This window comes from Nasonia vitripennis, chromosome 3 (assembly GCF_009193385.2).
Source record: "Nasonia vitripennis strain AsymCx chromosome 3, Nvit_psr_1.1, whole genome shotgun sequence".
NCBI classification, from domain to species: domain Eukaryota; kingdom Metazoa; phylum Arthropoda; class Insecta; order Hymenoptera; family Pteromalidae; genus Nasonia; species Nasonia vitripennis.
This window is the reverse complement of record NC_045759.1, coordinates 22285060-22306878: the sequence shown is the minus strand read 5'-3', so window position 1 is coordinate 22306878 and position 21819 is coordinate 22285060. Positions and strand designations below refer to the sequence as shown.

Genomic DNA, 21819 nt, shown 5'->3' with positions numbered 1-21819 from the left:
CTCTATATCCATCCATAATACGTATTCTTTCTTCCTTCGCGGGCGGCCGCTGTCATGGAATCCGCGAGTGAATCGTCGTCTCCTCCTTGGCCGCATCTCCTCCGCAGAGGTTAAGTGCGTCGCTCATCCTCGTCCTGGAGTCAGAGGCTCCTATAGTTTACTCGGACGAGCAGCGCGACATGTCAGCTGGCCCGGGCTAGAGAGAGAGAGAGAGAGAGAGCGAGAGAGAGTTGGAGCATGGCTCGAGTAGTCAGCTGGTGCTGGCGGGCTCGTCGCCGACTACACTACGCCTACGTGAGTATATACATACATATATAGGCTTGTACATGCAGCTCTGCCGCGTTCGATTTTTCAAGCCCCTCGCGGCTCTGCCTCCCTATCGCTCTTGTCCTCCTCACCTACTCCACTCTCTCGGCTCGGCGAACGTGTGGACGCTGCACACACGGCCTTTCTCGCCGTCGTCGCCGGGAACAAGTGTGCTCGCGCGCGGATAAATAAACAAACATATAGGAGCTCGCGCGCGAGTGTCCGAGGACAAAAAAGCCAAGTAAAGCGCGCGCAGCATGTGTCCAGCTGCGCATAGGAGCAGTAATAAAAACGAGTGTCTACTCTGAAAGGAAAAAAACCCCATTAAGCGATCCAGTGTGCAGTGCGCGTATATATAGGTAGCCTCCGTGCTGTCAGTGCAGTTAGACCATCGGAGGGTAGCTGGTCTGATAGCTAGGAAAAGTGTGTAAGTAGCTGGTGTGCGCTTGCGTCTCGCGGACGGAAATACGCCGCCCGCTGCTGCTCGCGGCGTATACACTCGCGATATGGCACACTTGCGCGCGGAATGCCAGTGCGTGACCGGAATTCGCGGCAGCCGGAATTTCCCTCGTACACAGCTAGCGTCTTCGTGCGTGCGATATCTCTCGACGAGCTGTAGTAGCTCTTTGATTCGGGACTTTTGTAACGTGTGCGCGCACACACACGCACACACACGTATACACCGAGAGCAGCGATGAGATGCAGCAGCGACTGAAGGTTGTGCATAGGACGGGATCGTATAGTAGAATAGCAGCGCGATGACAGAGCTGGGGTGTAGCAGCAGACGATCCTCGAGGCCTGCGGCACGACATGGACGGGCCGCTGCTCTGCTGCACTACTACGCCGACTTATATAGCAGTGTGTTTTTCACATATGATTCTTGATGTTGTTGTTGTTGTTGTTGTTGGCTTTTGATGTTGCTCTTGATGTTGGGGGCAAAATCTTTTGCGTTCTACAGATGTTGTATGCTCATAGACGGTATATTTCGTTGCCGTCGGCGTTGTTAATCGGGTTACAGCTGCTGGTTATTGTCGAGTTTTTCTTATTGGATTATTATGTGCCCGCGAGAGGCGATAGGTGTAAAAGTATATAGAACGCAAAGCCTTTTGCTCTCACCAACTTCTGCGTAGTTCACCATGTACGTAACTCTCCGGCTATACATATGTGCCTCGACTGCGTATAATCATGTATTATGAAAAAATAAAGGGATTACTCCATGTATTTTTAGTCGTTGTTTTCATATTTAATGTAAACGGTATATAGCTGTGGCTTGGATGTGTGTGTGTGTGTGTGTGTATAGATACGTAACTCTAGATCTCGCGTTTCATGCATATATTCGTATGTTGTGCGTGTGTGTAACAACGAAGCATCGTGTATGATGCAGTAAAAAGCATCGAGAGATGCTTGATTCAAGAAATAGACGAGAGAGAGAGAGAGCTATAAAGAGATTTATTCGAACATTTTTTTTTCGTCACAGAAGGTTCACCTCGCGAATCGTTAACATCAATTTTCGTAATTTCAGCAGCTGGCACTGGACACTAACACACAGAGACACGAGTCGGGCAACGTTCAATTCAGGTCAATTTTACCACTGGCCGCGACTCGGCTAGTCCCGGCGCGAAAAATCAAATAAAACAACAACGTCGCAAAACGAATCTTCCCCCGTGTGTATCACACATTTCGCCCACGTCCGAGAGAGATTTTTTCCAATCCTCCGCGATGATTGCGTATACGTGTGGGTGGCAACTTTGCGTCGCGTAGTTTTTCATAAACGCCGTGTACTATAGTGTCGAGTTTTCATGTACAAACTTTTTCCCGTTTGGGCAATTTGTTTTTTCCCACATACACACAACCCACAGGCTGTTCATGCCTCTCGCGTCCCTTTTGTTTGCACTGGACTTTTATAATGGCTTTTTTTTTTTTTTATTTATACGCCGCACTTTGATTTGCTGCTGCGCTCGATCTCTCTTTTTTGCGTTATCAATGCGACGTTATTCGCGATACGCGTCGCGTTTTCATTCGGTATAACGCTAGATTGTGTAAAGCTGTGCGTAGGCGTGAGCTTCTGCAAACAATCGCATGAGTTATTTTTGGACTAGAAAAGGTTCTCGAGCAAATCTAATAATTTCATCAGATTTTATCCGCTATACCGCCGCTAATATAAAGTACAAACGCTCGTCCGCAGTCGTTTTCGAACTACCACTCGCGATTCACATTCTTCTCACGTCGGATCTTATTACTCAGCCACATAACGTTTTTCCCCGCAACGTTCTACCGAGCAGTCCATTGCGTGCGCTTTTTCGGCGAAATATACGTCATATACAGTGATTTAAAGTCGAGAGCTCGAATCTTTGTTATCGCGCGCGGCCACAATTCAGCGTGATTTACCGCGCAACTCGGCCTCGCGACTACACAGACTACCGGACAAAAGTAACAATATTCCATGTACAGTCTGTATATGAGCTATAACGAAATATCCCGCGAAATTGGAATCGAATTTTCGTGAAGCGCCGGCAGAGGAGTGAGGAGTCTCTGTCGGGGCTATTTTTAGCGATATGCTTATGGTATATGCCCGCGCTTTCTTCTCACGTTCCACGCGCTCATCGCAGCTGCTCTTTCTCGCTCTCAAAGTCGATTAGCTCTGGCCTATGGAAAAACTCGGCACAAAGCCCTTTTTACGCCGCCGTCGTATGCGGGTATAATTGGATGGAGACGCGAGCTTTTATAATAATCGATAGGTTTTTCGAGGAAAAATCGCTCCTCGTTGTTGCTGCTTTATTTTTCGTCGGTTAAACATAGGAGGGATATAAATAAAAGGCGCGATAAAGAATTTAATATAATCCGCGCGTGTGTGTGTGTGGGCGGCGGGAAAAGCGCAATTCCTTAGCCGTTTGAAATAGGAGGTAAAATGACAAGTCGCGAGCGCGGCAGTTTGTTTTTTCTCTTCTCTTTCTCAGCAGCTCCGTCGCGGTGCTTTGGCTTTCTTTTTTTCTTTTCTTTTCTCTTTTTTCTCCTTTGCCGCGCTTCCTTTTCGGCTAAACCGCTCGGTCGAGTGTGTATAGTGCTATTGGATTCGTCGTCGTGTCTGCGGCAGAGAAACGTCGCGGCTTTAGCCTCGATCCATCTTCCGTCCGCTGTTTTTGTTTGCTCACTCGTGGATCGCTGCCACCTGTTAAGGATCGCGACGTTCTTTTCTTCTGCATATGAGATTTTAGCTCAGTGCTATTATACACGAGGGGCTTTTAATTGATAGCCGCTTATGCTTGGGAGTGTGGAGATTGCGGGAAAAAATAATATCGATTTACAGCCAAGCGCGCGTGTATTATCGAAATATTTCACGCGTAAATACAATATACCTAATGCACAGTATATAGGGAATCCCGTCACATTTCGATTATCTCCGCTGGAATACGCTTCTTGCAGTGTTAAATACAGTTGTATAAGCGCGACATTGATAACGTCGCTTATTAACAGAGAAGCGCGATATCGCGCCGTATATATATATATAGTTGTCACACTTGCTGCACCGGCGATTATTCCGCATTTCGTTACACGCGCATTTGATCTTAATGACACTACGTGCTTAATTTAATGCGCGAGAGCGACGAGATCGTAAAATCGGGGCTGGATGTATATCGATTATATATGCAGTCCTTGATTTACGAGGAAGTTAAAAAGCGAGAATTCAATCGCGGACACACGTGCGCTGCTCGGCGGCGATCGACTCGGTTTATGAGCATATATATATATACGAGTGCATATAGAGTAGCGGGTGGCGCGTTTAAGCGTCTTAAGGCTAAGTCGCTCGATCTAATATATACTTAGAAGCCTCTTTGTAATCCTGTAGTCAAAGAAACCCTGATGTCTCCCGCGCGAGCGCGAGCTTCGTTTTAAAACGGGTATGGATAGTCCGCTGCGTGTTATAATGCCTGCGCGACTTTATAGGAAAAAGAGCTAGTATATTACAGTGTCTGTGCGCAGTCGCGAAGGATAATTTATAGATAAGAATCGTCGTCGGGATATCTCAGCCCGCGAACTGCACGAAATCAATCCGCCGTGTATGTATGCAAATTCATATATATATAGGTATATAAGAATGCGCCCTGGGACGAGTCCCCCTCGTTTGTTTCGAAAACATTGGAAGCCAAGATTATACATGGCATACATACATGTATACACGTATATAGAAGAATCAGAGTCACATGCACACGAGATATTCCTTTCGCGCAGATAACGACGCCTGTATCGTTACTCTCTTTCTCCGCTAAAAGTAGCTTTCTGTGTCACGAAATTGTCCTTGTTAGGGAGAGATTTAAATCTCGTTCGAACTAATAAAACTTTCAGCCCGTTTTTCTCCTCGAATATCGCGCTGCTTCTGCACATGTACACTTCTTTCTCTCTTTCATTATATTCTTTATTAATATTTCTTTCCGACTTGCGTTTCCTACAGCCGTACTACCCGATAGCATCTCTCGAAAACTACTGCTAAGGTCGTTTTCGATTTTCGCCCCGATGCTCGACAAGCGCCAACTTAATCAATGCCTTACGATTTGCATATAATTGCGCGCGCTCGAGAAATAATTTTGATCGCAGCCTTCGAAATCAAGGTCGCACACGATTTCCCCGTTGAAAAATCTAATCAGCCTCGCCGCTACTGAAAAAAAAACGTAATTCGAGTAGGCGCGAAAATCCAAGTCCTAAAGTACACAGCTCAGCAGCTTCGAAAATAGGCCGGGGAACAAAATCGTCGTAACAATTGTCGAAAATACACTCGCGGGGCGAGTTCAGTCATGCGATTCTCGTGGTTCACACCCCCTGTACATACACACACACACACACATACTCGCGCATATGTACCTTATGGAGGAGAATCTACGTCACCGGCTTGGCTTTCGTGACTCGGCCTAATGGATTGATCAAACAGTCTCTCTCTCTCTCTCTCTCTCTCTCTCTCTCTCTCTCTCTCTCTCTCTCTCTTTCGCTCTATACACGCGGCCTCACGTGCTTCCACTCCTATATATACAGCAGCACTAGCGTATACTGGCTCTCTCTCCCGCGAGAGGTGTTGATAAAAAAGCAGCAGTAGCAGCGAGAGTATGCTAGAGGGAGCTAGTTTTTCATTACACAGAAGTGCTCCGGCATGCATGAGTCGCTCCCTGCGTGTACGCTGGAGAAATCACCATATACATACGCACACACTGGCACACTCGCGCGCGAGGAGTGAAAATTGACTTGGTTAGTGGGTGCGCGAGCTTTGTGTGTCGGTTTCTTTATTTCCGCGCACGGCGCGGCTTATTATACCGCGCGCGAGATCTCTCGAGGAGTTTTCCGCGGCGTTTGATAAACGAGAAAGGGAGAGAAAGAGAGAGAGAGAGAGAGAGAAAGAGCAATGTTTACGAAACGCGCGCTGTATTTTTGGAGTTGAGCGTTAATTAGCCCGCGGCTGTGCTATATCGATTCGCGCTCGGTCAGCTCGCGAGAGAAAAAAGCACCTTCTCTCTCGGGGTATACGTATATATGATTTAATTGCGAACTAGAGACGGAGCTGAAGCGCGGGTCAATTAAAGCGACGACCGCGGCCATACTTATTAATCAATTAGCTCTCGTTAATGGACGGCAGCTCTTTCGCTCTTCGTCTCGCGCGGCGGGTCAGGTCGTTTGACGTCAGACCGACGCAAGACGGACCGTCTGCTGAGATATATACACTTTTATACGTAATACTCCCTCGTGAAGTCGCGCTGATTTTTACGCGGGAGACAAAAAAGCTCGCTGTTTACCCTCGCGATATAAACATCGGAGAGAGCTTGCACACAGTACCTCTCGCACTCAATTGGCTGTTAAAAAAGCTACGAGAGCTATACGAGTCTCGTTCGGCTAATCGATAAACCAGAGGGAGTTTGTGCGTGTACACATCACGCGACTCTTTTTCCCTTCCTTTTTCCAAGCCTCTCTCGCGAGCGACTCTCATTACGGCGTAGGATATGCCCTGCTGGCGCTTTTTTCGCGCTCCGCGAATTCGCTGGCGCGTGCAACAATTTCCGCTTTTCTCTCCGTGTCCTCTACACGTATACACACATACATACAGAGAGAGAGAGAGAGAGAGAGAGAGAGAGAGAGAGAGAGCTAGACGTGCTGCCCGGTGCCAAGCTCCCGCTTGATCAATTTTTCAGTTTCTCCCTACTGCCTTTCTTTCTTTCTCTGTATGCGCGCGTGTACACGAGCTTTTCGTGCAGCTCTCTTTTCGCCGAACGAGTAGCTCCTGCTGCTGCTGCTGCACACACCTTCGCGATCTTTCTCTGTAGCTGTGTGCGCGGGCGGGTGTACGTACGCGTTGATTTATCGGCTTTTCTCGGGGAAAACTTTGCGATTAAATCTTTTTTACTATTGTGCCCCGGCGGCAGCCGCCGAGTGTATAATCGGCCGCTTTGCAATTATTCTCTCTCTCTCTCTCTCTCTCTAGTCTCCTCTTGTTATATGGCGCGACTCTAACGCTTTGACTTTTCTAACAAACTTTTTATTCCATGGCAGCTCAATCCCACACAGACACGTGTATTCTAATCGGTTTCCTACATCGCGGCGGAGCCGAGATTTAATCTTTAAACGCGGGATGAGAATTGTGTCTCGGCTGATTTTTCGGCTGTACACAGTAGTCGCGGTTCTTTTTCCTCTACTTCTCGTTGTTGCTTCGTCGTCGTCGTCGTCGTCGTCGTCGTCGTGTAGCGACGCTACTACTCGGCCTGGATACTCAATTCCTGCACGTGCCGCAACTTTGCGATTCCGTTGCCAAGTATCCCCTCGATTTCCGGCGTATACGCCGCCGCGAGTCAAATGAAGAAGAAGAAGAAGGAAACGTACGGGGGCACAAACATAAAAGATAAAGGAAAATAAAACGCTGCGCGCACGCACGCCTGCTCTCTCTCTCTCCCTCGCAGGCGCGGGGTACGAAAATTCGCGAGCGATAAATTCGCCGTCGTTGTTTTACCAAAATTAAGCGACTCTGTGTAAGTAGAGCGATTCCGAGCCCGGTCAGACAGGCCCCAGCAGGACTTGATGTAAACATCGTCGTGTCCCTCAGCTCTCTCGAGGCGAAATAAAGAAGCACGACGCGCGCGAACATCTCCGAAGGTGATAAAGCGGAGAGGGAAAAAGATAATGTATTCACAAAGAGCGCTCGCTGCTAGGGCCGGCGTAAGGGTCTCTGAATATCTCGCTCGTGGAGGAGCCTCACAGAAGTGTCGTCTATCTCGTTATGTCCGAAAGTATGAAGAGGCGAGAAGAGTGCACGTGCTATTCTATAAATAGATCGCGCTCTCGCCCTCTGCAAAACGGGTTAACGGGCTGATTAGAAAGAGGAGAAAGAGGGAGGGTAAAGGCGGCTCCCTTTTCCAAAATTCATGCGCGTCCGAGCTTGCGCGCGGGCTGGATTTGAATTTTGAATATTTGATCTGCTTGTACCTAGCCTCGTGTATAGGTTAGTAACATGGCGAGCTTTTTTCGATCGGCTGTGTTATACTGGCGGATGAAGAGGAGACTCGCGTAATAATCCGCGTAAAAAAAGTAACTGCCGCTGTATATACTGCCGGCGACGGAAATAGAGATCGAGTATAGTAGCAGTCGCAAAAGTGCTCGGGGATGCGTTACGCGGATGTATATCGCATTACGCGCTCTTGATTATATTTACATATAGATGGAACGGATAGATTTCTCCGTTAGCAGTAGTCCGTGTACACGTGTGTGTTGCGATCAATTTTTAAATTTCATCATATCCGCGCGCCGACTGAAATTTCGAGATGAATATTAGACGCGAAGTAGATAGCATACCAGATCCTAGAGAGTAGCTCTAAGGAACATGAAAAAAAATTCGACAGCAGTTGCGAAACAATTAGCGAGTGTTAACGCAACGACGACGAGGAGATAAACGGACACGACGAAGAGCAGTAGGCTAAGTGGGTCATACAGCGACAGCTGGTCGTCTACTCAAAGGAAGGTAAACTGCGGTCCTCAGCTGAATTCCGCCTCACATGCAACAGCGAGAATTTTCCCCCTTACAGATACAAATTATATATAGTTGTAACCGCTGGTGTCAAAGTCCTGCGCATATCAGTAGCCGCGCGAGCGACGACGACAATTCACGAATAGAAAGCGCACAACGGGGGGCGCGCGTTTATTTTCGTCTAGACCTTTTGCAGACGACGAGGCGTTCGATGGATCGAGCTTTTCTCTCTCTCTCTCTCTCGTCGACGCGGCTTTGTATGCACCGGTCGATGCAAGCCTGAGTGTTTATTTCACTTTTTCAGCGCATCGCGAATGGCAATTATAGCTATAGAAACAATTATAGCGAATACATCACACACGAGTTTGTTAGAAAATAAGTCTCGGTTTTCACTCCTCTGCCTTTTAAACTCGCGGGCATAGCTCTGGACGTTTTATTATTAGTGCCGGTAGCTCCAAGCCTGTGCGCGCTGCGTGCGTGGGCCTCGCAACTCTCTCTCTCTCTCTCTCCCTAGCTATACATGCATTCGCTCTAATATTAGAGAATTTTTAAAGAGCGCTTAGCCCCGCACGCCGACGCTCTATATAGGTGTATGCTGGATTCAAGAGCAAATTAGGGTAATGCCGACTATACACGACTGTCGCGAGTCCGAAAATTTTTCATCCTTCGTTATTATTATTACGTGCATATGTAAATTATAAAAGTATATAAGGCTCCTCGAGTCAAAGGGATTTTTCCCGCCTACAATGTTTCTCGGTTTTTTCAACTCCGATGATATATAACACTGCCGCGAGAGAGGAGGCCTATGCTCGGTGTGCCAAATTCTCATTCGTTGGCAACGCTTGTCAAAGCTAACGTTCTCGCGCGGATGCTATATATTTTACGAACTGTTTCAATCGCGCGCTGCTCGCGGAAACAATGCCACCGCTAATTAATGAGCGCGGCGAAAAAATAATGTAAGATAATGAATTTTATTTTTGCCATCTACTGCGTGCATGTGTATGTGTGTTGTCTACTCGAGAGCGCCACAGTCGTATGCAAATGTAACACGTGCTCGGAATTTTAATTGTGTGTATAATATACATCGAGAGTGTGTGTGTGTGTGTGTGGTACGTAAAGCGATAAACTAGGGAGCTTTGAATGAATTTTTTAATTAGATAGAAAAATAAGGGGCCCTCCATTCGGTTAAAAATAATGACGGCAATGTTCGCGCTAGATAGCGCAATAATTTTTCGTGGAATTTACGACGTTTCAAAATTCCTCATCCGCGAGAGCGTGCGCTCGTGTTCTCTCCTGCGGTCTGTCTATTTTTAATCCGACGACGCTCGCTATATAACGCTCGGCTTGTACACATCAAACAAAGCAACTAATAGCGAAAATCGCCGATAAAATTTCATTGTCAAATAAAATTTACAGGCTATATACTATACTCGCTCGAATAAGAGGCGACACGCTTCATAAAACAGCTCTCGCGCTACTTCGAAATAACTTCAGCGCGAGAGTTATACAGGCGTATAGGTAAACTTTTGCAACGTCGATTTTTCACTTTTTATTTCGCACACAGGCGTTGTTGCAGTGTTATAAAAAGCATCGTCGCGTATGTCATACGCTCGCTGGCAGTGTTTCAGTGCCGACGTTGTATATACTATTACACAAAGAAGATATTGCGGCGTGAAATCCGATGTATCATCGATATACGCGCATGTGATCAACAATTGCCAAGAGAGACGAAGCAGTGTCTTAGAGAGCGGATACTTTTTTTGATTAATCGAGCGACTGCGGTGTATAATTGCTAGACAAATATTCGCGGAAAAAATAAGTCTCAACGGGGCTTTTTTCCCGACGTGTGTTAGCGGCTAATTGGCGACTAATTAATAATCCTATGATAGATTTATAGCCTCCTCGGAAAAGATATCTCCGTATACCTTCGTACATTAGACAAACAAATAACAGCCAATCAATCAGACTAGAAACCTCACTTTCCCGGGCATGTTCCATTTGTTTCGCTCTATACATCCCCGAAAATACCAGCTTTCCCCCTAATCGAGTCCGTGGAAATTAATATACGATTCTAAAAGAAGGCTGCATGCGCGCAGCTCTCTCCCGCTCGCCGCCGCGCTGGCAACGATTCAAAGAGCGTCTGGATATCAAAAGATTTCTCAATTCCCGACGCTTCGCTGCATTAAGGGCCTCGCGCACTGCTCTCGCGGTCGAATTCAATCTCTATCTTGCTCTTTTCCTCCCTACCTACATACAGACCACTCTGTATATGTGCACGTGTGTGTGTGTGTGTGTGTGTGTGTGTGCTTGCGCTTATAAATATTTATTTCCCCGCCGACGACGAGCGTTTCGTTTGATATCAGACGTCGGTGCGATTGAAAAGTATCGGTAATCAGACGAGATTATACGCTGCCGCGGACGATGGAATGCACCGATTCGTATACAGCGTGTTCGTCAAGAAGTATACGCACATGACTGCGGGTGGAAGAAAAGGCGAGGATGGCTCTCTTTGTCGCTGCAGTAGCGGCACTTTTTTTAGCTCCGCGAGTTCACTCAAAGAGAGACAGACAGAGAGAGAGAGAGAGAGAGAGAGAAAGAGAAAAGCTCGCTCGTGCATCGCGATTGCAATTGCTCCGTCTCGCGATTTTTCGCTAGCCTTCGTCTCTCTCTTCTATATATATGGGGAATTCTACGGGAAAAATGCCATTTTCTGGTTGGAGCAACCGAAAAAAAACAAATGTTGGGGCACACTCCCGTAACTTTTTTTTTCTTATTGTACATGTTTAGAACCATGCAAAACCACGTTCCAACATCAAAGAAGTGCCTTGTGACACTGTTTTCTACGCCCTTCAAATTCGTCGAAAAATAGCCATTGTTCAAGGGCATGTACCTAAAGGATTAAGGCACAAACGGAAAATGAATTTTAAAAAAATGCGTTAGAAATGCTTGATTTGGTCAAAAGTTAAGTACAATTGGAAATGCGGATAAATCATGAAAATTCCAGGATTTTTCAAAGTCAAGCAATTTCTATCTTTTTTCATGATTTATCCGCATTTCCAATCCTATTTTTCGACGAATTTGAAGGGCCCAGAAAACAGTGTCACAAGGCACTTCTTTGATGTTGGAACGTGGTTTTGCATGGTTCTAAACATGTACAATAAGAAAAAAAAAGTTGCTGGAGTGTGACCCAACATTTGTTTTTTTCGATTTCTCCAACCAGAAAATGGCATTTTTCCCGTAGAATTCCCCATATATATATATGTGCCGGCGTTGCTGCTTTCTCTCTCTTTCTCTCTCTCTCTCTCTCTCTCTCTCTCTCTCTCTCTGGTCCTCTGGGCTCGTTTTTTTGTTTTATATTGCTAGCTGAGTCGCACGTGAGCCGCATCGAAATACACCTCGGGCGACTAGCAGTCAGCAGAATTTTTCATTGCTCCTTCGTCCTTTCCCCCCTGTCTCCCCTCTCTCTTGATACACTCCTTCCCTACAGGAGAACTGTATATAGCACAGTGTCTGCCCGTCTGTCTGTATGAGGATGTGCGATTTTTAGCGCCGCGGGGAGAACGTGTGGCCTAAACGCGCGAGTATTCCACTTTCAACGATCGACTCGCGTCCTTTTTTCCCTCTTTTTTCTCTCTTCCTCCGCTCGGCGCTCTGCAGCCTGAGGATAATGGCTCGGCAATTATAACGCTTCTGACGGTTTAATGGCAGCTTTTCGCGTCGGGATTTATTTCACGGCTGAGTATTGATTTTCCGATCGTCGCTTTTTTACTTCTCGCTCGCGAGAAGCGTATTGATTGCCGCAGTTCTCGTAATGAATCGCTCGGTATGTTGCGGGGAAAAAAAGAGGGAAGAAAAATGTTGTAGGTGACGGAGCATTAGTTTCTATTTTCTCGTGCAGTGAGGGAGAGAGAGAGAAGAGCGTCGAAGAGGTCGTGGGAGTATCCAATTCCAATATTAATAAAAATCTGACACGCGTCGGTCGGTCGGATACAACAGAAATTTGATATGCGCTCAGGCCCTCTCGAGTGCACGAGGGGGAGAGCCGAGAGTATGTAGTAGCAGAGGTCGAGACGCCGAGCAGAGCGTCGCGGTGTATGTACACGTACGGTGTATAGGATGTACCGAATTTGCACGACAAGTGCGAGAATCAGTGTACTACGCGGCTCTCCTTCTCACTCCCTACGTCCGCATAATGCACTTACGAATCTCAGCTTATCAGATAACGCGTATGCATATAGTGCGCTTGCGTGTTATGCTTTATTCTGCATTAACGGAGATTGTGGTATTAGCGAAGAATTTGAATTTCGCGCCACAGTCGGTAAAGCAGTACCCCGGCAGCCCCTTATATTACAAGGAAAAGTCAAAAAAATTATTCTCGCATTTCTGTTCGCAGAGCACAGCAAGCGGATGGCAGCAGTGACTGTCCCCCTCTAAGCGTACAGCCGCTATCGCTGTTTTAGCGCAGCCCCTTGTCATCGTACTCGCGTCTCTACAAGCCTCAAGACGGCGACGACGCGACTCAGCAGTATGCGGCAGGTGGTGGTGCTCGAGCCGGCGGGCAGTGTCCTGGTGATCCGGCAGCACTCGCTCGGCAGCGCCACCACCACCAACGGCTCTTGCGCTACGAACCAGTCGACGACGGCGAGTTCGAATGCCCTCGAGGTCACCGCCGCCAACACGCCAGCTGACCACAATCAGAACAGGATCGTCGTCGTGCGATCCTCGGCGCTCCAGCCGCCGGTACGTATATATCACACTGTACAGCACCTACACACACACACACACACACACAGGCGTGTTTGATTGCGATTTTGCCCCTTATACTATATATGTCCGCGGGGGATGCCTTGTACTCGTCGTCAATGCATATTGGATTAAACGCGCTGCTGTGCGGCTGAATTCTCGGGGTGTCGTCGCACACGAGATGCGTGTGCAGTACGGACGCGGTTCTTTGATGCGGTTCTCAGGAACGGACACGTACAACCTGCGGGCGCCTGGTTTAAGGATCGCGCGCAAGCTCATCTGGCAGGTAGATCTGTGGGCGACTTGCGTTTTTGCAAGTTCAACTCGCCTACTCTCTAGAGGGAATACGCTCCAAGTGAATCGAATGGAGCTGTATATCCAAAAACTCGCGACGCGAGAAGCTAATGCACGAACGCGTCGGCCCACTATATCGTGACGCACTTTTGCACTCAGCTCGGTGCACGTGTCCGCGAGAGACTAGAGATACCCCCCCCCTCCCTCCCTGTATACGTATACACTCTCCCTTCCATATAATGGCATTATCGAATTGCGCAATTCCGCAGGCGGCTACATCGGCCGAGAACAACGTCAACAACAACGTCAACAACAACAATAACAATAGCAGCGGGAGGACGACGTCAGCGCAGGTCGCCAAGACGAACGAACTGCGCCAGGAGCGCAGCCAAGGAATCGGAGATGGCAAAAAGGCCCAGTTGAACAGAACGAGCAAGGACGACTCCGCGGCTGTTTCGGAGTCGAAAATCGCCGAGACGGCCGACGCCAGTGCATTGAACGGTAAGTGCTGATGCGTATGTCTATATAGGTACGTCGATGCATAATTATGATTGAAAACGACGCCAGGAATCGTGTGGATCCGACGCTCGTACTTTTAATGAGGGAAGAGAGGAAGAAGCAATTAAACTTGGTATGGTAGCGTGAGGCTATATATAGATACGTGTCGCGTGGGATGAGCTCGACACGAGAGAACGATTCAGTCGCTGCGCGGATATAGAAGCGCTCTATACGTTTAATTCCTAATTTGTTGTATTACTATATATATATATATATATATATATATATATATATATATATATATATATATATATATATATATATATAAAGCGAGAGAGAAAACTCGTTTAACTCTTACATCTCTGCCGGCGACGATTATATAACAGCATTTGTCCAAAACATGCGCACGCATTTCCCAGCCGAATTAATAACGTTTCGTCGCACATTATACACACGGCGAATCGAATCGTTTCGAAAGCCGCGCTCGCCGATAACAAATGAAAAGCCGGAAATTGTTGGCTAGAGTATTGCGGAAATAATTACTCGCCGCGCGGTCATCGGAAAGGAATTGCAATTAAAGTATGAGAATCGATATCGCGCGGGATAAAAACGCTTTCGATGTGTGTCGTTCTTGTCGAGAGTATGCGACTGTGGTATACGTTGGGCGACGCATACATATCAAAAGAAAATCAGGAATCAATTACCGTTCAACGGGCTGCCGTTATAATAAATCACGAGAGTTTCGAATACGTAATGTGCTAGAGAGAGTAATTTTTGAGGAGACCAATGAATCCAAGGTGTCGCGCGCGATTTATAGAAAACTGAAGAGAATATAGTATATATAGATTCTCGAAAAAAGCGCATAATCGTCCTCTCGTAAACTCGTCTCCTTCAGAGACTGTCCGACGCACAGACACAATGGAATCCTCAGCTCGCTCGTTCGAAATCGATTATATACTCTTTACGTCGAGTAGTCTTCCGCACAATGCGAACGTCAAACGTCGAGCGCGCAACAAAGCTTCGCGTAGGTCACACAACCGCGAGCAAAACAGCGCGTCGTTCCATACACTGCGGCAACTCGAGTGAGACGTACACAGAGAGAGAGAGAGAGAGAGAGAGAGAGAGAGAGAGAGAGAGAGAGAGAGAGAGAAAAAGGAGAAAAAGCTCGTCGCGCTCGCGACTTGTTTTCCCTCGGCTGACGAAAAGTTTTCGCAGCTACGCCAAGGTCGCAAAGTTCGAGATAATGTACATCCCGCTCCTCGACGGTCTATCGAGCGCGTCGAAGCTAAAAGCTTTCCGCAAGCTCGCTGTGTAAATCATTGAACCGGCCCGCGTTCTTAATTGAATTATAGCCTAGTGTTCTCGGACGCGGCATCGAAAGAATATCTTCGCGTCCAACCGAGCGAAGAGACAGCGAGAGTAGCAGAGACTAGCGTATGACAGTGTAGTGCCGCACATATATATCTCGCGAGCGAAGCCTCGGGATTACGGAAGCTCGAGCTTTAGACGTGCAAGTTCACGATCGAGAGCTTCGCAGTGCTCGTTCTTTCGTGAATATTAGGCCAAACGCCGCGCCGAGGTCGCGATTCACTCCCCTCCTCGTGCACTTTACCCATACACACACGTATATAGAACGTGTGTAAGCCGACGGCTGCTGCTGTGGTCGCGGCGCTATACATTTCTGCGCGGATAATTCCGTTCGCTGTAATTGGGATTATAGTTTACGACGCTTAACTATGGCCGCCCGCGGCAACCAACCAACCCTCGGATTTGCCCGCTTCGTTACACACTCGCTCTCTGGCTGCTAAAGCTCCCCCGTATACACACGTGTCTTTGTGCGTGTCTACCTATATATATATATATACACACGCAGGTAGGTGCACGTTGGGAGAGAGAGAGAGAGAGAGAGAGTTACGCCGAACGTTTATTGCGAGCGGCTGCTGTGTCGTTGGCTCGCTCGTGCAGTACACACGTACGTTCGTGTGTGTGTGTGTATGTGTGTGTGTGTGTATAGGTGCAGGGGATACACACACAGGCGGTGTGTCTTCGAGCTTTTACGACGGCTGCGCTACTTTGCGACTACTTTTCGATGCTGATTGCCCCCCGTGGTGACCGCCAAATGCGGGGGCGGCTTTATTCACGAAATTGCTTCATTGCTTTATTGCTATTTATGTGTGCTTCCCTCTGTGCGGAAGAGAGAGAGAGAGAGAGAGAGAGAGAGAGAGAGAGAGAGAGAGAGAGAGAGAGAAGCTTTACGGCTGGGACTGTTTCTATTTTTTAAGACGGTACTTTACTTTATGCTCCTCTGGATGTCTCCTCGCTTAAAATAAAAAAAATACGTAGGCGTGTTCGTCTCGATCGTTTGGTATTCAAAAAAAAACAGGGCGTAAGCGTACATAATACGAAGATGCTCGCATAAACGCACAGAAGAGCTTCGTTAAATATTGAACGAATTGAATCATACACCTCGGGCCGTAAAAGTCTCGTACCTCGACTCGCGTGTACTTTTATCGCTCGAGAGAGCCAGTGTTGTATACGAGAGAAATACCGCGTAATAACGCGACGAGTTGCGCGAGGAGAAAAAAAATCCCGAAGAATACGAAACAAGCTGCGCCGCGTTGTTATTATTCAGCCGAAAGTGTACCTCAAGTTCGCGCAGTCTCAACTTTCGCCGCCTTATCTGGCTCTACTCTCTCTCTCTCTCTCTCTCTCTCTCTCTCTCTCTCTCTCTCTCTCGGTTATTTAAATTTTAAATGAAGCCGATCGCGGCCGTGTGTGGGATAAAAACCGCCCGAGAGCCGCATGAATTATCTCGGGAGGCAGCTTCAGTAGCTCTCGATCGATTTTTCGAAACGGATACGTAGTGTAATCCGCGATCGATCGGCTTCACGCATATCAGCTTTATGAGGGCATATACCGGGCTGAAGAAGAGAGGGAGTGGAGTACCTATAATAAAAAGCGAGAAGAGCAGCAGCAGCAGCAGCGCCGTAAAAGCTCGGCCGTAAAACTCGAAAGCTCGCGAGCCGACGTATAAATATAATTCAGTTGGCCGCTTTTTCCTAATCATCCCCCCGATGATCACCAATCAAAACGAGCGCGTGTATATAGCGCCGGTTCTCTCGCGGTGCGATAAAACAATCAAGCCGATATCTCGGCGCCCACACCTCGCTCCGCGCGCTATATTGATTCGTTAGATCCCGGCGGCCGCGCGAGAGGGACGCGAGCCGCATCGCAATAGTCGCGGGCCGCTCCAGAAACCACGCCAGACACGTAGCGTTGCTTCTTCTTCTCCTTCTCCTCCTCCTTCTTTCGAATACCTATATATAGGCGATGAAAAAAAGAGCCGCCGCGATTTTCCACAATATTTAGATACGCACGCGCGGCTCCTCCGTCTTTTGCGCCGATAATCATGCGAGGATTCCCGAAGAGAGAAAAAGGAAGCGTGGGAGGAGAGAGAGAGACAGAGAGAGAGAGAGAGAGAGAGAGAGAGAGAGAGAGAGAGAGAGAGAGCGACACACACAGCGAAAGTTTACGGCGGATATTGCATTCCGAGCGTTTTCGCCGCTCCCCGGATTCCGGGGCCGTTGAAATTATGGGCCAACGGCGACGCTGACTCGCTCGCTCTCGGGCTTTTAATTCAATTTTCCAAGCTTGTAATTCGCCCCCCCCCCCCAGGCGAATTGTTTTTGTGATGGAAAAAAGTCCGAATTTATCGAATTTGAATTTAAGAAATAAAATACGGCCGCGAGACGAGATCGAAGCGTCGTCGCGGAAACTAAAAGCTCTCAAAATTACGGGCATAAATCCCGGACTCGCGCGTACGTATTGCTTATGCAAAGTGCATCAGCGACGTCGTTCCTCAACGTATCTCGCGAATAAATCAAGCTCGACGATCGATGTACGTGCTATAAAGCGGCTCTTTCAAATTGGAATTTTGTCGGGGAAAAAAAGCACGCGGCCAAAGCTCGAGGAAAGAAGGAGAGAGTAAACGCGATAAGTTTTAACGCGCCTGTGCCTTTCGCAATTAAACTTCGCATTTAATTGTAAGAGAGAACGAGAGAAAGCAGGAAATGTAATTGTTTGAACTCTCTCTCTCTCTCTCTCTCTCTCGCGCGCGGCATCTTTATAAGGTCCTTAACGCGCTGACGCGCCGTGTCGTGCGAACTTTGGATATGCGATTCTCGCACGAACGTCTGTTTACCGCTTCGCTCTCAAGGACCTTCGAAATAAGTCCGCTTGTGGGTTGTAGATTTTCGAGGCTGTTCGGCACAGTGTTTTCATTAGTTCTAGTGTATAGACGCGGGATAATATCGCGCAGTCACTACGGAAACAAACGGAGCCGTGAAAAAAATACCGACGTCTTCCTTCGGTAAGGAAGGGGGAAAAAAAGCTTCGTCGACGCGCGTATACAGACGTCAGGCGCGAGCTAATGAATAACCTTCGCTGCGTGGTCGAAGGAGAAGCTATTCGATTTACTTAATCCGTCGAGCGAGAGGGAAAGCTTCGACCCACAGTCGATAGAAATTCATCGCGTCTCTCTACTATACACAGTGCGTAATTATAGGCTATCCATCGCCGACACTTCTCTCGCGATGGATTTCCAATTGCCTCTCGATATAATCCCAGTATACACATCGGGGCAAAAATATTAAACGCGTCGCGCAGCAGCCTATCCTGGCTATCGACCATCTCTTTCTCCGCTTTCTACGTCTCTTCGCTCGTTGTTTCTTTCTGTACTTCTTCCCTCTGGAGCCGATCGATCGCGAGAGGGAGTTCATCCTCCGGCGTCTCTAAGCTCGACTAGCTCCCCAAAAGCCGCAGCTGCTTCTTCGGTTTCTCAAAGGAAAAAGATGAGGTCACGAGACTCGCCGTCGGGAGGAGGAATTGCGCGCGAGAGGGCCGAGCTTTTTTTGAAAACCTACACGGCTTGTTTCTGGGTTAGCCTTCGCTCCTCTCCTTTTGTACACACTTACACACACGGACGGGGATGTTTCTGTCCCGAGGAGGTAATTTTAAGGCTTTTTAAGGCTCGTGGGTAAACAAGTATACTCGGATATACACTTACTTTTTGAAGTTTCGCCCGAAGTTTGTTGAAAGTTACTTTGCCGGGAGGGAGAGAAGCCCATGCGCGAGCGCGGAGGAAGTAATTTCGTTTAAATGCACTCGATGTCGGCCCATAAATTCACTCCGTTAACTCCCTCCCCCCCCCCTCTCCCTCTCTCTCTCGTGATTTTAATTCCTTTGTTGCGAGCCGACGGCTGCCGTTATTCTTAGATTTACTAGGTGACTTATGTACGGCGATGTTGTAAAATATACATCGCTTATATAGCGACGCTCATAATTTGCATGACGTTAATGGAATCATTGACTTAGATCAAGGCGTTTAGGGCGTTAGACGATACGACGCGGGTCTGCTCGAGGCTTTAGCTCGGCGTCGTAACGTCTTATAGCCGCGCTAATGTCAGAAATAATTGAGCGACCGAGAGCACTTATAATTTTCGGTCAATCATCTTAACGCGACGACGAGGCGCGGCTAATCGTAAATTATAAACACACAGCCGCGACTGGCTATCTATATTTCGCCTCGCGAGTGCATTTTTCACGAAGCGTTCGATTATCCGCGTAAACAAGCGACGAAAGCTCCCGGACGAAGAGACGAGCGTATAGGTATACGTAACGGAAGCTCGACGTGCAGACGGCGCAAACTTTTCCCAGCGGAGCAAGAGCGAAAAGAAGGAAGCGAGAGAGAGAGAGAGGCCATGACGAGTAGGTAATCTTATCGATTGTCTTAAAAAGGCACTGCGAGTCTTTCTCTCTCTCTCTCTCCCTCTTTGCCGTCGGTCCCTTTCGAATAAATACGACTAACGACCGGCGCCTCGCACGTCCGAGGTCTCTCGGGCCGGAGGAGCGAGAGAGAGAGAGAGAGAGAGAGAGAGAGAGAGGAAAAAATTGAGAGCGAAGGACGGGTCGTGCGCGACGTAACTACCTCGAGACGTGAATTCGTAAGGGCCTACGTACCGCTTGGGATCGAGGCGAGCTTTTTTCCCCTCCTCTTTATTATTTCGCTTTTCGAGTTGAAAAAGTAAGAAAAAAAGCCGCGAGAGGAGACGGATGGGAGAGTATTGGGCCGGAAGTAACTCATACAGCCTGACGCGAGATAAAGCTCAGACGCGGGTAAAAAAGGAGCTTGCAGTATACAGACGTCGCGTGCTGGAAGAGTAAGAACGAAGAAGACGGAGAGCGGAAGATTAGTTAGACGCGGCGCGAGTATAGTGGGTTCCGATGCCAAACGCCGCCGGGATGGAGGGCTATATGTATTATATCCGAGAGCGAGCAGTGAAAAAAGCGCAGCGGCGGTAATTTACGAGCCTACATACACAGAAAAAAAAGTTGGACAGCTCGCTTTGACGCGTGACCCGGTTCTATCGCGGGAGTCACGTGTATAATTGATCGTCGCGTGTCTGATATCCTTGCGGCGGGTATCGGTCCTCTTTCTCGATTTAAAACAATAACTCGCGCGCTCGGCCCGCAGGAGTAATAATCGAGAGAGTCTCGGTTATCTGCGTCGCGGCATCTCGCTCGACGCCGGGATTTCGCCACATTAAGCGTTAACGCCGCAACATATTACTGCACCGGAGGCGGCCCAAGGTGTCTCGAGTATACGCGGCCGTATACACACATACACACACAGAGGGGCGACTTTAGCCTCTACACCCTTCGCAGAGAGCTGTGTGTACGTGTCAACCCCTTTAGATTATTCTCTTTACGAGCTGCAGCGGCAGCAGGAGCTCCGAGCAAACGAGCGCACTAGGGCTTTCTCTGCTCGTTGACGTGCCGGAATCGATTAACGAATAAATGCGCTCGCCGGAGCTGGACGCGACCAGTCCTTTGGCCCCCGACCTAACGACAGAGTTCTATCTCCCTCTCGCTCTGGCCTTTACTCGAGGACATTAAATCCCGAGTGGAGAGTCGCAAATCTTTCGAGAGAGAGAGAGAGAGAGCGACGCTCCCTCGAGGTGCAGCTCTCGCTCTTTTTTCCTCGCTTTTTCTCCGTCTCTCGCTCGCGGTTCAAAGAGAGAGCTGCTTTCGATTCCGCTGGGCGAGATTTTCGAATTTACCGGCGACGCGTGTTAGCTCACTCTCTCGAGCGTTTGCCGATGACGCGTTTGATTTCTTCCCCTCTCGTTTAATCAACCGGCCGCTTTTCCGCGGGAAAAATCGAGTTACAGGGGGAGGAAGATAAAAATCGCGAGCTCTAAAATGCTCGTACGCGGGCTATCAGTGCAGCAGGGAAAGGGCTTTATACTTAATGTAACGCACTCGCGCGAGAGGGAGAGGGAGAGCACACGTGTGTTATAACCCGGACGTATACATAATCCCGAAAATCCCGCTGTATAGATATAGGTGTACGACATAGTCGGGCAGGCGCAAATCCGGCTATTAATCAGATTCTCTCGATAGGGATAAAGTCAGAGAGGCGCCAGAGCGAGTGATTTTTAGCCGACGTGCAGCCGCCGACGCCGCTTTTTGCTCTCTATGCTATGCCAAAGCTCCACTGGCTCTTCTATTATCCGCTGTATGGTATTAGGTAGCCCGAAGAGCTTTATCTCTGCTCTGCTCCTATAATACTAAGCTTCTCTTTTCTCCGCAGAGGTATGAAAATTAATGAAATTTCGAGGATGAAATCTCAGAGGCAGAATTTCGAATCAAAAAAGCACTACTCTCGAAATTCCAACAACTGCGCTCTCGGAAGAGCTTTTCGCTACCTACTCCGTTCCCAGGCAGCATAGTGGCGGCAGCTCCTTTCTCGGGGTCACTGTTAGGTGGCAGCACCGGTTCTTAAAATTCAAGGCGAATCCCTTGGACTTGCCCTCTCTCCGCGAAATAAAAAAGCGCGGCGCGACGCGAGAAAAACGACAATAAAGCTCGGCCATATGCCGGCCTCTCTAGCTCCAGAGAGATAATCCGAATTTATCTCCCGCTTT

At 48.2% G+C, this 21819-nt stretch overlaps 1 protein-coding gene across 6 annotated transcripts in view; it reads left to right on the top strand.

The window, feature by feature from the left end:
- The first annotated feature begins 180 nt into the window (after positions 1–180).
- Positions 181–21819, top strand: part of LOC100120371 (calmodulin-binding transcription activator 2) — a 52778-nt gene continuing 31139 nt past the window's right edge. For 2 of the 6 annotated variants that reach the window (XM_031927481.2, XM_031927480.2), the window contains exons 1-3: positions 340–1164; positions 12693–13039; positions 13606–13837. In XM_031927481.2, the coding sequence (XP_031783341.1) occupies positions 12827–13039; positions 13606–13837 (445 nt within the window). In that variant the 5' untranslated portion in view covers positions 340–1164; positions 12693–12826. Of the gene's footprint in view, positions 295–338; positions 1165–12594; positions 12618–12692; positions 13040–13605; positions 13838–21819 lie in introns of those variants that run through there. The other 4 variants (XM_016983715.3, XM_031927478.2, XM_016983716.3 and 1 more) reach the window with 4 other exon arrangements.